The sequence below is a fragment of the Parambassis ranga genome, chromosome 19, assembly GCF_900634625.1.
Source record: "Parambassis ranga chromosome 19, fParRan2.1, whole genome shotgun sequence".
NCBI classification, from domain to species: domain Eukaryota; kingdom Metazoa; phylum Chordata; class Actinopteri; family Ambassidae; genus Parambassis; species Parambassis ranga.
This window is the reverse complement of record NC_041039.1, coordinates 11,652,591-11,668,079: the sequence shown is the minus strand read 5'-3', so window position 1 is coordinate 11,668,079 and position 15,489 is coordinate 11,652,591. Positions and strand designations below refer to the sequence as shown.

The following is a 15,489-nucleotide window of genomic DNA, read 5'->3' as shown; positions in this document are numbered from 1 at the left end:
CAGTATGCCTTTCCTTAAAGAAGTTTCCTTAAAGAAGCTGACCTTTATCAGTGACAATACACCCTGAAATAAAGATTCAAAGGAGGGACACGTTGCATCCAGGATGCCATCGGCAGCCTGTTTGCTCTATAACTATTGATAGGAGATAGAAACACAACCATTTGTTCTTTGCAGATTTTATTTGTTTCTCAAATACAGGAGAGTTAATGTACAGAAGGACAAAGAATTTCATCAAGAACTGTACAGTATTTACACATCTTTTTTTTCCGTTTTTATGGAAAATTAGATTTTCAAAATAAGTCATAGTATGCACAAACATCAAAATGATGAAAATGAAAATGACTATTTCCTCTTTAAATATTACTTATTTATACTCCTCCTTCCCACATGGGAAATGGATACTTTATTTTTCTTTGCACCTGCATGACTGATGATTGAACTGAACCACAACAATGTTAAGTTTCAAATAGAGTTTACTTTTTCTCCCACCCTCCCCCATTTTCTTTTTCTTTTTTGTTATTTTACACCCACTGTATTTGATACATTATTTCTGCCTCAACGTCTGTTCCTTTGTATAGAAGGGAAGACGACTTGGATATGTGGGTTATGATTGTATACTGAACCTGTGGAAAATAAAAAGGTATTTAAAACGTTCAGGCAGCAAAACCAGCGCATGTGAGAGTTTAAGTTAAAAACCTCCTCATATAAATAATAAAAATGTATTTATATATTATCACACAGCGGACTGGTGCTGCCCTTCACATAGCACAGAATGAGAGGGAGAGGGAGAGAGAGAGAGAGAGAGATAGAGAGAGCATTTAGTAACACATTTCATGTTTCTATCCGTGGACGAGTCCATGATCACGCTGCTCACGGCACACTCTACACGCAGTTTAAAAAGCATTCTCACCCTCTTCCACTCGTTTCAAAAGCCAACAGCTGATGTTAGTCTTTTCAAAAAAATAATTTATGTAAAAACTAAGCGGGAATAGTTTCTCTTCGAACTATTGTCTTTATGACACACAGTTAACAAGATGTCAGTGGCTTTTCTGTTGACTTGGCGTTACGGCTCCTCCTCTTCCACCTCGCGTCTTCTCCCTTTTCACCACTGGTCAATTCCTTTTTGACCCTGCAGTGACCCCCCCAGATCCAGTAGGGTCCCCTTTTCACAAATTACGACGTGTCTTTAGTCACTGATCAACAACAACGAAAAAAAAAAAGAGATAGGCCAGTGTCCGAGGTCACATCAACAGACCCCTCATGTTCGTCAAAGGCCTTTAAAAAAATTATCCTCAGATCTTAGAGATTTGAAGAGGGTTTGGGGGGGCTGTACAGTAGGGATCCATCTCTTTCTGTTTTCTTTTTGTTTTTTCTTAATCTGTACTTTTATTCATAGTTTGTCTCTTTACAGAGGTTTGACTCAGGCTTTGGTGCTGAGAGTGAGCAGCTCGATGAAGGAGCTGAAGAGGGTGTCCAGCCAGCTCTGGTTGGCCATGCACTGCTGCACCACTTCCTCCTGGCCTGGATCCTCAGCTGCCTGCTCGATGGTGTTGGTCTGGGATAGAAACACAGAAACGAGTGTGACGAAAAGAAAACAAAACCAACTAGAGTGCGTGCCAGTACTGAAACCTGCTTACCTCTTTCTTGCACTGTAAGAAGGTGTGGTATTTGTAGTGGTGCAGGGAGTGGTAGAGACTGTAGATCCGATACGTCTCGGCTGACAGTTTAAGGTCCTGTAAGGGGAAAAACAACAGATCATGACGTGGTCCATTTCAGCCAGCATTTCAGTTAGAGATAAACTGAAAAATGTATTTATATCATGGAGTTCTGAGTTACTGAAAAAGAAAGCTGAAGTGACAGCACCTGCTAAAAGTGGTTTCAGGGTCTATATTTTCTCCTCATCCTGTTACATGGCACCAACATTATCTTTAAATCTAGAGGCTATAGTTGCATCAACAGAACTTTTGTTAAAGCATTTTTCAGTGACCTTGGAGATCCTCCTACCTGTGGTTTAGGCAGGCTCTTCTTGACTTTGTTGAGGGTCTTGCGGTTGTATGCATCACCGCTCAGCCGAACCCTCACCACTCCGGTGTCCAGGGGGTCAACGATGATCTGGGGATAAGCATGCAGAACCTCCTGCAAAGTGACAGACACAGCAACGAGAACAGTTACAGAAAGAGTCAAAAGCTGGAATTACAAATATGGAAACATTTAAAACACTTAGTGTTGACTTATTTATCTTCTGTTTCAGAATCTAAAAACTTATCTAAAAACTTAATAAAAGCAAATAAAAATAAATTTAGTTCCGCATAACACAGAAAGAAAATCAGTACATCCAGGGGAGATTACCTGGTGCTGAGAGCTCATGCCGACTTTCCTCAACAGCCTCCTCTTCTGTTCGCTAAGGATGCTGTCAATCTTCCTCATTGGAGGGAGGTAGAGCTCATCTGACAGCCAGTCAAGGTAAAGGAGGTTTCATTAATCATCTTTCATGTAGCTGCCAATCATTTTAATACCAAGGACAAATTGAAAGCAGCTCTCTCTGGCTGCTGATCTATCAGTGCTCACAGGGCTTCCTCCCAAACTGTGACACCTTGTTTATCAAGATTTTAAAAACATAATAGCATTCATTTAAACATTCATGCAAAACACTCAAAACAGAAGTAACCTCCTATTGTGAGCTGTGTGTTTGTAGCTGATGGATGCCAGTGTCAGAGATGTTTATTCAACCTGCCTACACTTTCTTCCTTTTGAAATACAAATAAAATCCTCAACACAGTTTCAATGTAGACATTTTGAAGATGAAGATGACATGCCACCAGACAGGTTTGTCTGGTTAGGTTAGAGAGAAATTCTAAAACACACAACAAGCTGCATGTAAGCTTGTATTTATTTCTGTCTGTCTGGGAATCATAATGAGGAGGCAGCAGTGTGTGCAGTTCTCACCATCTGTGTCCTCCAGGGCTTGGATCATGTCAGGGTCCAAGGCTGTGCTCACCAGCATCTCCACATAGCTCCTGAACATTTCCCTCATGGCACGGTTGTTCACTCCTCCTTTCACAGGCACTAAGTGGGCAAGAAACAACAGTTTAAAATATACAGTAGAGTCTCTACCACCATTCTGGAAGAAAATCTACTTATGTCATGCTTTGGCCTCACTTTCATTTTCACTGCCTGCATCATCTGATGAATCCGAGTCAGACGATGAAGGTACTTCCTTCAACCATTTCTTCCTCTTCTTAGGCGGTGGCTCTGCCTTAACTTTGGCTGGTTTGGACTTAGGTGGGCGCTCTGTCTTTTCCCTCTCCTTCCTTTCTATTGTCTTCTTGTCTTCCTTTGCTCTAGCTCGCTCCGCTGCACGTCTCTCCACTTTGTCCTGCTGCAGTTGTACTCGTCTATCTTTGTCCCTCTCTTTCTCAATGTTCCTGTCCTTTTCCCTTTCTTTCTCAGAGTCTCTGTCCTTCTCCTTGGCTTTGGGAATGGCAGCAGGAGCGTCCTTCTTCTCTCGTTCCTTTGTTGTTGTTTGTGTTCTCGTTTTCTCCCTTTGGACTGGTGGGGCTACTCTTTCCTCTTTCTCCACCCTCGGTGGCACCTGAGGAGCAGGAGGGGAGGCCATTCTTGGGAGGGACTGGCGTCTGTGGGACAGGAGGATTTGTATTAATAGAAAATAACCTCAAAGTCAGAGTCACAGATGGATGTGCCTGTTTACTTCAAATTCACATGTGAACAAGTCCTGAAAATTACCTGGTACCTGCTTATTATTATGTAGGAAGTGCTGAGCTGTGATTTCTTCCACCAAGTCTTAAATCATTAGATTCACAATTTTTACAATAAATTAAACCAGTGGTACCTGAGAGCAGGTGTGGCTCTGCGCCATGGTCTCCGAGAACAAACTCTGACATAATCCTTCTTGTTGACATTCTCCAGAAACTTCACATATATTCTCTGGTACCTCCTCTTAGCATCTCCAAAGTAGCCGAGATACTGAAGCAGAAACAGATGATAAAACATTTTAATGAGGTTACAATTTGGTCAGTGAGATATACACTGCAACATTTTTATTATAATGAAACAGGAACTGTGACAATCATCCAAGTTCACACGGCTGTTGGCAGGTGTGGTTAGATTACTCAGAACTCACATTGCTTGTGGCGCAGAACTGCCTTTGCCCATCTTTGATCTCAGGGCTGAACTTCTGCAGAAGGGCTTTCTGCACCCTCCAGATGGGTGGAGGCTCGCGGCCTGTCTGCAGGGCCAGCTGTGCCCCAACACAAAACACAAAGTTAATCGTCTTTTTACCAATTACAGCTGCCATAAGTACTACAATCCAATTACAAAATGTGCATGTGTGATTTCCCTTTGGTTAACTGTTATATTTTAGTCTGTACTGCCACCTAAGTAGCATACAAAACTGTGAATAGACAGCAACATTATACACACACACACACACTTACTTTGAGTGTTCGAATGTCTTCAACTCGCACCACAAACTCATCCCTTTCTCTAAAGATGCCCTCTCCTCCGCTTTCACTCTCATCGTCTTCACTCTCTCCAACAATGGCAGCATCTTCTTGCTTCTGGGCGAGATGCAGTGAGGTGATCTTAGGAGGTGGAGGCTCTTCAGGAGAGGCAGGGGACTCTGGAGATGGCATGGGAGACTCCTCCTTATGAGCTGAAGATGGAGGAGGTGGGGAGCTTGAAGGAGGAGGTGGTGGTGACGTAGGAGGAGGAGGAGGAGGAGGAGGAGAAGTAGGCTGAGAGATAGCAGCAGGTAGAGCAGGAGGCGGAGAAGGGGATTTGGTAGCAACTGGGCTTGGAGGCTGGGAATCCTCTTGTTGTTCTTCTGGTGGAGGGGGTGGGGAAGGGAGAGAAAGTGGAGGGAGAGGGGAATGAGAGGGAGAAGAGGAGGAGGCAGGAGATGGAGGGACAGAAGGAGGCTCAGGAGTTTCTGGCTCTTGAGGAAGGATTTCAGGAAGAGGAGCTGGACAGAGACAATGAGACACTAATTAGTCATATTCATACTTATATTTTAACAAATACATAAATGGGGCATTATGCAAATAAGTATGTTCCTTAAGCTGAGCTGCAGAACCTGTTAGAGTAGATGAAAATAACCTACCATCAAGCTTAGGGGCACCCAGAGTTTCGAGCTGTGGTTCCCTCTCCTCTGTAATATCACTCTCTTCATCTCCTCCTGTGCTCCTTTCCTCCTCATTCTCCTCCTCTTTGTTGTCATCCATGTCTCCATCTTCTGGCTGGAGGACATCAGGCTCATTGGATTCGGGATGAGTGTGGGGGGTATGCATGGAAGGCTGTGGGCTAAGTGTAGGGGGCTGCAGTGTTGGAGTGAGAGGGGCCTCAGTAGGCTGAGTCTGAGGCTGGGGAGATGGAGGAGGTAGCGGGGGCTGGATGTTTGAGGTTAGCTGTGGAGTGTCATACAGAGCCGAAATGGCAGATGAGATGCTCTTCTGAAGGTCCTGGTTCTTTCCAACTGAATCCTCCTCATCCGAAGAGAAAGAAGGCAAGGTCTCCAGGTTTCGCTTCAACTCGTCTTCTACGCGCTTGGGGCTGGGGCAGTTGCCAAGAGCCAGACCCCCATTCCCCTCACTGTCCCCAAAGGGAGGTGGTGGTGGTGGAGGAGGAGGTGCAGGAGAGAGTGGGCGCAGCCCACCTGATTTACAGGGTGAAGTTTCCCCATTGTCATGTTCCATTCCTGGTGAGATGTCCAATCCTGGAGGCCTCTTCCCAGTTTTGAGAAAATCCAAGAAGGATGCAACAAATCCAGCCTTGGATTCAGAATCCTTCTCATCACCCTAGTAGAAAAAAAAGAGACTGACTTAGCTCCATACAGTTTTAAGCATTTTTTGGTTAACATAGCAAAGATACAATGCGGAAGCCATTACCCTTTCCTCAAGTCCTTCTTCATCCACTCCATCACTCATCATCTGGCTTTTCTGTTTCTTGTCCTGACTTCTGGTGCTGTCAGTGCTGCAGGGAGGCCCAGGACTTAAACCAAGGGAGGGAGCTGAGCCAACTGAGCCGTCTGACAGAGCAGGGTCTGTGCCAGACAATGAGTCTGTCCTCAGCAAGGCATCAGAGGAGGACAGAGTACCAATCGGTAACTTGATCTGAAACAAGACAAAGAGAGAACAGAAATATTTAGTACATTTTTACTTTGACAAACAGATAAACATAAAAAACATTTGTTTTATTAGCATTAAAACATGACAGGCAGAGCCTACATGTGACTAGTTTAAATAAAAAAGTAAGTGAAGGCTGATACATCACTACATAAACCACATCTTGTATTTGTGTTTCTAGCATCAATAATTCTTTCAATGGTATTTAAACTTATTAGGATCGAACCTCTGCTTAAGACAATGCCACTGACCTTAAGAGGAGGAATTGGCTCGTGTTGCTGCTGCTGGTGATGAAGCTGCTGTTGCTGCTGCGGATGGAGGTGATGGTGGTGCATCTGATCCTGCTCCTTTCCACTCATTTCCATGTACATATCCTCCCGCCTTCCTCCTCTACCTCTGCTTCCTCTGCCTCTACCCCTTCCTCGTCCCTCTACATTGAATCCCCCTCCTACTGTTGATCCACCCATCTCTGCCATCATGCCTCGGGGAGTGTAGGGCTCAGGCATAGGCCGGATGCGGGGTCTGCCTCTTGGCCTTGGCGGACCTTCTCTTTTAGGTCTAGTGGGCTTTCTGCCTCTTTTCTTGGGTCCTTCTGGAGGCATAAGAGAGTGGGAAGCCATAGATGAGTAGCCAGATGAGTGGTAGAAATCAATGTCACCCATTAAAGGGCTGAGAGATCCACTTCCTCCACCTCCCTTCCTGCAGCTTGACACCAAATCAGGCAGTAGGTCTGGAAGCCTTCGGCTGTTCAGACGTATATCAGCTGGCTGGTCAGCTTTATCCTCATCATCTTCAAACTCATATTCTTGGGCGTAACTCTTCTTAGGTAGAGTGTTAGGGTCTCTTCGCTCCTTTAACAAATGGAAAGAACTGGACTTGAGGAGTTTCTTAGGACGAGATGAGCAAAAAATTGGAGACTGGAGGCCCCCAGAACCAGTGCCTGTGCTAGTTCCTCCTGGCCCAGAAGACAGCTTTGTTCCAGAGTTGTTGGGACCAGCAGTATTGGAGCCCATACCCATACCTGGGCCTTGGGTTTGTATCAGTCCCAGCTGCTCAGTGTTGACAGTGGAAGGAAGCTCATGTGTTTTAAGAGAGTCTAGATCCAGAGTCATAGTGTTGTTGCTGGGTTCCTCTAGCCCATGACAGTATGGCTCATAACCCTGATCTCCGCCATGGTGACCCATTATGTCATAGCTAGCTCCACTACTTCCCCCTGTTCCGCCTGCACTCTGTCCAGCTTTCATGGAATCCATTCCCTCTTGTCCTGTATGGCTTTCATTCATCTCTTCCTGCCCTGGTCCTGCACCACCGGCACAACTTGACTTGTAGTCCTCAGCACAAAACATATCTTCCATTCCTGGAAAAAAGGAGCGATCCTCATCCTGAAGAAGGGAGTCCGGAAAGCAGATAGAAGTTAGGGGTACAAATCGGTTACTTTGTTGATTCTGGTCTGCTTTCTCTACTGGGCTGACTGTATCAAACTGGTGCTGTTCTGATCTCTGTTGGTCCAGCTGGCTCTGCTGAGGGGTGAGCTGGGTTGTAAGTGGCTGCTGTGGGTCAGGCTGAGGCTGGGAGTGGGCTGAATGGTGAGGGTGGGTTTGCTGCTGAGGGTGGGGTTGGGCATGAGGGTGGTGAGAGTGGGTTTGTTGGTGTTGAGAGGTTGGGTGCGGCTGTTGTTGCTGCTGTGCATGGTGCTGTGAAAGGTGGTGCATGTGAGATGGGGTGGGTAAGCCCATATCAGGCTCAGTGAGGAAGGAGTGGAGTTCGGAGGCTGAATGTTGTTGTGAGTGGTGGGTTTGCTGTGGCTGATGATGTGGTGGGTGTTGCCTTTGCTGTTCCTGCTGCTGCTGTTGTCTGTGCCGCTCACTGCTACTTCCACTCCTTCCCGCACTGCCTGGTCCACCGCGTCTGTCCTCTGTAACAGCAACATCTGTGCTGGAGGTCTGAGAAAGGGAGCGCTCCAACATATCCAAAGAGGAGACCACTGAACTTTGTTTAACCTGGCTCTGCTCATGCTGATGTGGTGGGGGCCCGTGGTTATAGTGAGCTGCTGCCACCTCCAATGCTTGGGACTGTAGCTGAAGTTGAAGCTGAGTGGTTTGGGACTGAGACTGAGCCTGATGTTTATTTGAGCCAAGTCTCCCACTAGCACTTTCCATGACAGCTTGTTGTTGGCTAATAGAGTGCTGCTGCTGTTGGGGATGAGAGTCCATTTTATGGTGCTGTTGATGCTGTGAATGGGAATCAATTTTGTGGTGCTGCTGATGCTGAGGGAGGGAGTCCATTTTTTGGTGCTGCTGATGCGGTTGGTGGGAATCCATTTTGTGATGCTGTTGGTGCTGCCGATGAGAGTCCATTTTGTGGTGCTGTTGATGAGGCTCTAGTTTGTTGCGTGTAGTGTGGGACAGTACTGACTGGAGCAAATGTGGCGGTTGGCGAGACTGATCAGTGGGAGAGTCCATGAGGGAAGTGGCAGCTTGCGACTGGGAATGCTGTTGCTGGACCTCTGGTGTTTTCCGAGGATAAGGGATTTCTGCGCGCTCTTGTGGCTTCTTTTGGAGCTCCATTTGAGAGTGGGGTGGTATCTGTGAGTGTGCGGACACATGCTGATTGTGTGAAGAGTGTTGAGGAGCAAGTGAGTGCTGACTGTATGGGTCACCGCGACCATAATGGACAACTGAGGCTAAGCTGTCATGGTGATGAAGGTGGGAGTGCACTTGTTCAGCACTGCCTCTTCCACCGCTACTCCTACTGTTTGCAACAGGCCTCTCATTTCTTTGCTGTTGTTGTTGATGATGGTGCTGTTGATGTTGTTTCTTTAGTGACATCTCAAGCTGGCTGTCCAGCCCTGAGATGGACCCTCCAGAGCCTGCATTTCCTACTCCTGCAGTGGATGTGGCACTGTGAGTACGTATAACACTCTGGGGATGATACCTCTCCTCAGAGGTCTTTCCCATGTCATAGCTCATACTTTTTCCTGAATCAGTGGTTGGAGGAACTGGCTGAGCCTGAGACTGTGTTTGTTGAGATGCCTGTTGGGCTTGTTGTTGAGGATGGTGGTGAGCAGCCTGAGGACCTGGACTTGCTTGGGCTTGCAGTAGATGCTGGATCAAGAACTCATCATCATCATCTACCTCCTCTTGAGACCTCTGAGAGCCGACTCCTAGCATAGAAGTATCAGTCTTTGTTTTTGAGGAGGTGGAATGATACGACTGGGGTTGGGAGCTGGGGCCTCTGGTATCAGGGAAGCCCTGTGGGGAAGCCAGAAAAGTTGGTGAGAGAACAGAGGAAATGTATTTATTAGAGCCAGCACCTCCTGGAGATTGAGTCGGACAGGTGGGCACTGGGGAGTGCAACCCTGGGCGGATGATGCCCGAGTTGCCTGATGGGGAGGGGCTGGAGTCAGGGATATGATAAGAGCCTCCGCCACTCGCTCCTCCACCTCTCTCATTTGCCATATTACTCCCTGCTCCTCCTCCTGTTCCAGAGTTCCCACTCCCTGTTCCGCTGCTTCCTCCTCCAGACGCTCCACTACCAGATGAACCACTTGACCTTAAAAGGGCAGGTGAGTGACCTGGTGCTCCATAGCCTAATGATGGGCTTCCTGCTCCACCAAGAGATGATGGCAGTGATCCATAAGCAGAGTCAGCTCCATAAATGTCAGTCGAGTATGACTGGCTTCGTCCTCCTAAACTCCCGTAGCCTTTCCCGCCAGCACCCGAGCTCAGGTCCTGGGCTTGCGGTGAACTGAAACCTCCATATGACTGGGCCAGGTGGGACGTAGGAGGCTGATTAGGGGAATATGACTGTGTCTGTTGTTGGGGTGGGGTTTGTCCAGTAAGAGCAGAGGTGGGTGTCTTCACTGGGGGCACAGGAGAACCATAGCCTGAGAGGCAGGATTTGGGAAGAGACTGGGGAGCTGAAGTAGAGGTGGCAGGAGGCTGCTGCTGAGGAGCTGGGGGTGGCGGAGCTGGCTGAGGGGGTGGCTGCTGCCTGGAAGGGGCTGCGCTAGAGCTGGAGGTGGGGATCGAGTTGGTAGGATGAGCCCCAGAGGTTGCAGAAGATGAGGAGGAGGAAGAGGAGGTAGAAGATGCAGAAGGGGGTGTGTGGGGAGTTCTAGAAGATGACGCCGAACTGCCAGAAGAATAGCCGCTGCTGGAGCTGCTTTTGGTGCCTTTCCCCGCTGAGGAAGAAGATGAGGAGGAAGAAGATGAGGAGTAGGGAGGCTGAATTATTGGCCGATACTGCTCAGTGCGTGAGGTGGGCTTGTGGTCAGATGAGGGGCTCTGGTCACCTAGTGGGCTGCAAGAAAGACCAGCATGCCTGTGATGGGTGGCAATCTGCTGGTAACCTGCCCCTCCACAGCTGAGGTAATGCTGAAGAGAGTGGGCAGCAGAGGACGAGAGCTGAGACTGAGCTGGCGTGGACCGCTGGTAATGCTTGATAACACTATCCTGCCGGGGCACGGCCCTCTCCTGGGCTGAGTTAGACTGTGATTGGGACTGAGGCTGGGGCTGGGCTGAGGAAAAGACTGACGGATTATACAGCTGGGAAGACTGATCCTGTAGCTGTGATGACAGCAGGTTGAACTGGTGTGACTGCAAATGCCTGGCAGAGGACGCCTGGGCTGATGTGGCACCCGTTGGATCCTGGCTGCCCCTGTAGGCAGCTGCAGCAGCACCCTGTGAGGACAGGAGTCTATCAAAACCCAGGCTTGACTGGGAGGGGGCTTTGATATGTATTAGGGGGTCATGTGGAGAGAGAAGGCCATTGGAAGTGGGACTAAACGTGGGTGTATCCTGAAGGGAAAGGGAGGCAGCAGGGAAAGAGCGGCTGGAGAAGGATGCTGGATGTTGATAGGCTGACAGTGCGGAGGAGGAAGGGAAGGAGCCAGAGCCAGGAAGGGCCCCAGAGATGAATAGTTCAGGAGGAGCAGGCGTGTGCATCGCTGTTAGGAAAAGGAACACATTGCAAAATTATTCACTAACCATCAAACTATCAATTAAATCTAATTTTAAGCATGTTAATGTAAAACTACCAACAATGAATAATGATCCAGTTGAATGAATGAAGAATCCTCACATAGTAAGCAGTGCCATCAGAATAATAATTCAGCCAAACATAGGAGATTTTTTAAATGTCATATTGACTGTGAGGCCTGTTTGAATGTCAACACATCAGGGAAGATCTAACACAGCCCCACCTGTCTGCCAGGATGGTGCACGGAACTGGGAAAGAAGGGAGGAGGCCGAAGGAGGAGCCTGGGGACCCCGAGACTCCAGGGCTGAGATCAGATTCATGACAGAGGCATCAGGGGCAGATGGGCTGGCGTGGTGGAGGCCTGTGTCAAACAGTCCCGAGAGACCTTTAGAAAGGAAAGACACATCAATAAAAATTGATTAATTGAATAGTAATTCAAATGTTATCAGGTAATTAGACAGTTTCCTGTGGAATATAAAGGATTCCAAGTACTAAATTGTAATTCTAAAATTGTAATTTATCTGGCAAGGTTTTACACACAAATTATTTGAAGCATGATGTCAGAAGCTACAGGTGTATGTAAATCACTATTGCTGAGACAGCCCAAAAGACATGGGTGAAACTGCATGAGAATCCAGGCTTCAGTGTCTCAGGCTTCCACTCAATTGAGCTGTAATGTGCACATTTTTCATTGACAACAATCTTCCAGGGTCTGCATGGACAGACACAATAATTCATTCCCTGGGCCCCTTATGGTGGTGACATGGAAGGTATGACATTTATCTTACCCAAACTCCGTCCAGCTGCTCCCCAAGCCCCGCCTTGGCCAGAGCTCCCTGGGTGGTGATTGGTGGCATAGCCCTGCAGAGGGTGTGGGGTGGCGTAGGCTTGTCGGTGAAGGAGCTCAGACTCAGGGTGGGATGATCTGGAACTCCCATATACAAGGCTAGGAAGAAAAGGGGAGTGAAGTGTCATTAATTTCAGAGTACATTAACATAAACCTAATATGTTCCCAAAATGTGACCCTTGAGAAAAGACTGCTTAAGCTTGAGACAATTTTTAAATATCTAACATTCAATTGCATTGTTCTTCAACGTAAAACACAACCACACACACACACACTCGATGACAACTCAAGGCTAGTTATTAGTATGATCTCCATATTTAAATTTATGCTTCTCAGCAGCAGGCCACAGGTGCGACCCCAAACCCCTGATGGGTCTCATTTGTTAAGAATTACCTGAACATTTTAGTGCATTCTAATGTATTTTAGTAAATTCAAATTTGTAAAGCAGCCATTTAAGTATTATGCAAAAATAAAAATGATGGTTAATTTGCAATTGTAAATGCAACCAACAAACCCAACCACTGCATAATTTGGATACCCACAAACAAAGTCAATATTTTATTAATCTTAAAAGATTGTACGCTAGCAGAATTGTTGCCTTATAAAAGACAGATGAAATGCGTGGATGGCTGGCTGGATAACATGCTAGCATTTGTGCTACTGGTAGCACCGCCTAGCAGCAGTTGCACAGCAGCCACGGCTGAAATGCAGAGACTAGGCCCAAAATGCAAGGCCAGTCCTGGCTATAAATAAGGCATGGGTAAGAAAACGTGCAGGATAAAGCAAAGTGGCAAAACACGGTTTAATAATTTTATGCCGAAGACAAACAATTAACAAACGTGTAACCAGTGATTATGTTGATGTTGCTAACAGCTGGAAGGTGCAGGTCGACGCAAATGCATGCTAACCTGCATGCAAACACCAGCAACTAGCCAGGTTTGTTTAGCCAAATATCACTTTCCCAGAGTAGCACGGTGATTTTTTTTTTGGACTATGATCAGTCGGATACGTCTTGGTTAAAATCTCACATCTGTGCAGCCAAACTGGAGAGGGAGTGATGTTTGCGTGCAAAGGCCTCAATTGACTTCTCTGCAACATGACGCTAGCTCGGAGGCTAACTAGAGCTAAAAGACAAGAGCTATCCTACACAGACCATGCAATTTTCATCATCACATTATGCATTCACCTTGGCCTGATTTTTTTTATTTATTAACTTTGCTTTAGACCAGCAGCTTATTGCAAGTTTGACGCAAGAGGAATGTGGCAAAATTTGATTATGCAAATCAACTCAAACCACACCAAACCCACCAGTAATTATCTAGATCACGTTTGTGCAAAATGCAACAAAAAGCTCCTTTTTGTGGCAGTGTGGCATCATCCCTGGGACATTTCCTTTTGCCCGTTTTCTTTATCATGTAATGAATTTGATAATAGCTTAATTAAATGCATCTTCTCTGTTAATATACATCAGTTCATCTTGTTGATGTCTGTCAGGGGGGGCTGCTATGAGGGCTTTGCTGCGTCTGCACTCTTCGCAGTTCCTATCAATCCTATGAATTTATCTATCAGGGTTTGTGTCCAGGCCTGCACACACACACATAGAGAGAGAGAGGGAACAATAATTCCTATGGATACTCCAGACATCCCCCATCACCAGCAGCACCACCACCTCCACCCCGCCAGGTCTACCTAAAACCCACGTCTGTCAATCACATTCAATTCATATCCCCCCAACCTTTCCCTTTCTCCACCCCGCCCACCCCCACGACACACACTCATCCATTCCTGTTTATAATATTATTACTATGCAACTGTTTGGATGACAATGCACTACACATAATGGCAAAGCATGGCGCTATATATGAAGCCAGAGGCGACAATTTGTTTACACAGGTCACATCGTTGCCCTGCAAAGTACCAGTGATGCATGCACATTGTCTGAATCCAATGCATACCTTGCTTTTGCCGATCTCTCGTAACTCCATCCTGCTCCTGCGCCCAAATCACCAAATCCTGTTCCCGGGTAATTTCTATCCATTTATGTGTTGAAACAGTGTGAGTGATGAGGATGAAAGCAACGAGAACGTCGCAGGGATAGATTACGGAAAAAAATCCAGTCTTTCCCGTTCTCGTTTTCAGGCTATTTTCCCCGGTTTCATAAGCAAGTCCTCAGGAGTGGAAAACAGCATATTGAAAGAGAAATGGAGGGGAGGAGGAGAAAGCTGTATGAAAAAAGAGGGGGGTCTACGGGGTTATAATCCAACCACCTCCAAAAAAAGCCAGTCTTTCTCCTTTTCCTGCGCCTTTCACATTTATCATTTCCACGAATTCAGATTCGCTCTAGAATCAGTCCCAGTCATGATGAAGATGCCGCGGATTTGGCCAGTGATGGGCGAAATGCTGATAAACATTTGACTTGAATGCGTCCTTTTTCACCGTCTCTCCTCCCCTTTCTTTAGGCTAGTTTTGGCTACGCTGCTAGCGCTAGAAAAGATTGCAATCGACAGGCCACGTTGGTAGCAATCATTACCCATAGACGAGCAAAGAAATACCCAATTTCAAAACCCCTTTTTTTCCTTCCCTTTGCATGCAAATCGTTCCCACCCCCCTCCGGAGTAGAGCTGTGAGCTAGCAGCAGATGCTAGCTGTCAGTAACGACGCATCAAAATAAAACAGGGCTGCTTTTATTTCCCTCAAACGCTGCTCGCTGCTTGAATTTCTCTCTTCGCCATTCAAGAAAAAGCCACGATGAGGTTGCTCGCACTGGAGAGAATACAGCCAGGTTACGAAAACACATAAAAAGCCGAACAAGGAAGTGTAAAGAAAGCAGGCCGCGTTTTAATATTTTTTACTCATTTTCCTCCGGAGACGCCATTTTTGAAGGCGGCTGGCCGCTGTCCGTCCTCTCTCTCCCCCCTCTGTGTCTCACCGCCGAGACTCACTCAGTGTCTGCGGTGACCTCCAGTCACCGGTCCTCAGTCTGACAACCAGCCCTGCTCGCTTTTCCACATTTTTTTTTAAATCTAGAAGTATTAATTTGCGCTGCATTTACACTAAATAGTCACCTGTTTGTCTGAATGCTGCGATTTTCTTAGAGGCGTTCGAGTACAAAAGAAAAAAATCTGTAATAACCAGTTGTGTAGGCCTTTGGCAGTTATTTGCAAATTCATATCCAAATTGTGCATCTTTTTGAGAGGCAATGGTGTTTCCTGCTTCCAATGATATGCTTAGGTAATAAATTAGCCTGTAATTTCTCTGGGTACTTTGTCTATTTCACTTCGCCAACATGCTCTTGTTTTGTCTTTTTTTTGCAAATCACATTATTTGGAGAATCTGCCAGACACGATGCACATATTTTGTTCCTCCAGCAGGTGGCACAAGAGGTTCTTTGGTCATAATAAAATAGGAGGGATCTTTGAGAGATGCTCTACTGAGGCGCTTTTGCTCTTCATCACGTTTTTTCGGTGACTGTAATTGTCTTCGTTATCACAAGCCTGATATTCAGTCTAACAGACGTACACT

At 46.6% G+C, this 15,489-nt stretch overlaps 1 protein-coding gene across 1 annotated transcript; it reads right to left on the bottom strand.

The window, feature by feature from the left end:
* Positions 1 to 160: 160 nt before the first annotated feature.
* LOC114452294 (proline-rich protein 12-like) lies at positions 161 to 15,059 on the bottom strand. Its single transcript, XM_028431535.1, has 15 exons — positions 13,923 to 15,059; positions 11,909 to 12,066; positions 11,344 to 11,505; positions 6,392 to 11,088; positions 5,904 to 6,128; positions 5,120 to 5,813; positions 4,455 to 4,981; positions 4,142 to 4,258; positions 3,851 to 3,984; positions 3,160 to 3,635; positions 2,947 to 3,066; positions 2,350 to 2,447; positions 2,005 to 2,136; positions 1,638 to 1,733; positions 161 to 1,555 (listed from the first exon to the last, which is right to left on the bottom strand). The coding sequence occupies exons 1-15, from the start codon at positions 14,003 to 14,005 to the stop codon at positions 1,421 to 1,423; spliced, it is 7,854 nt and encodes a 2,617-aa protein (XP_028287336.1). The 5' UTR covers positions 14,006 to 15,059; the 3' UTR covers positions 161 to 1,420.
* Positions 15,060 to 15,489: the final 430 nt, after the last annotated feature.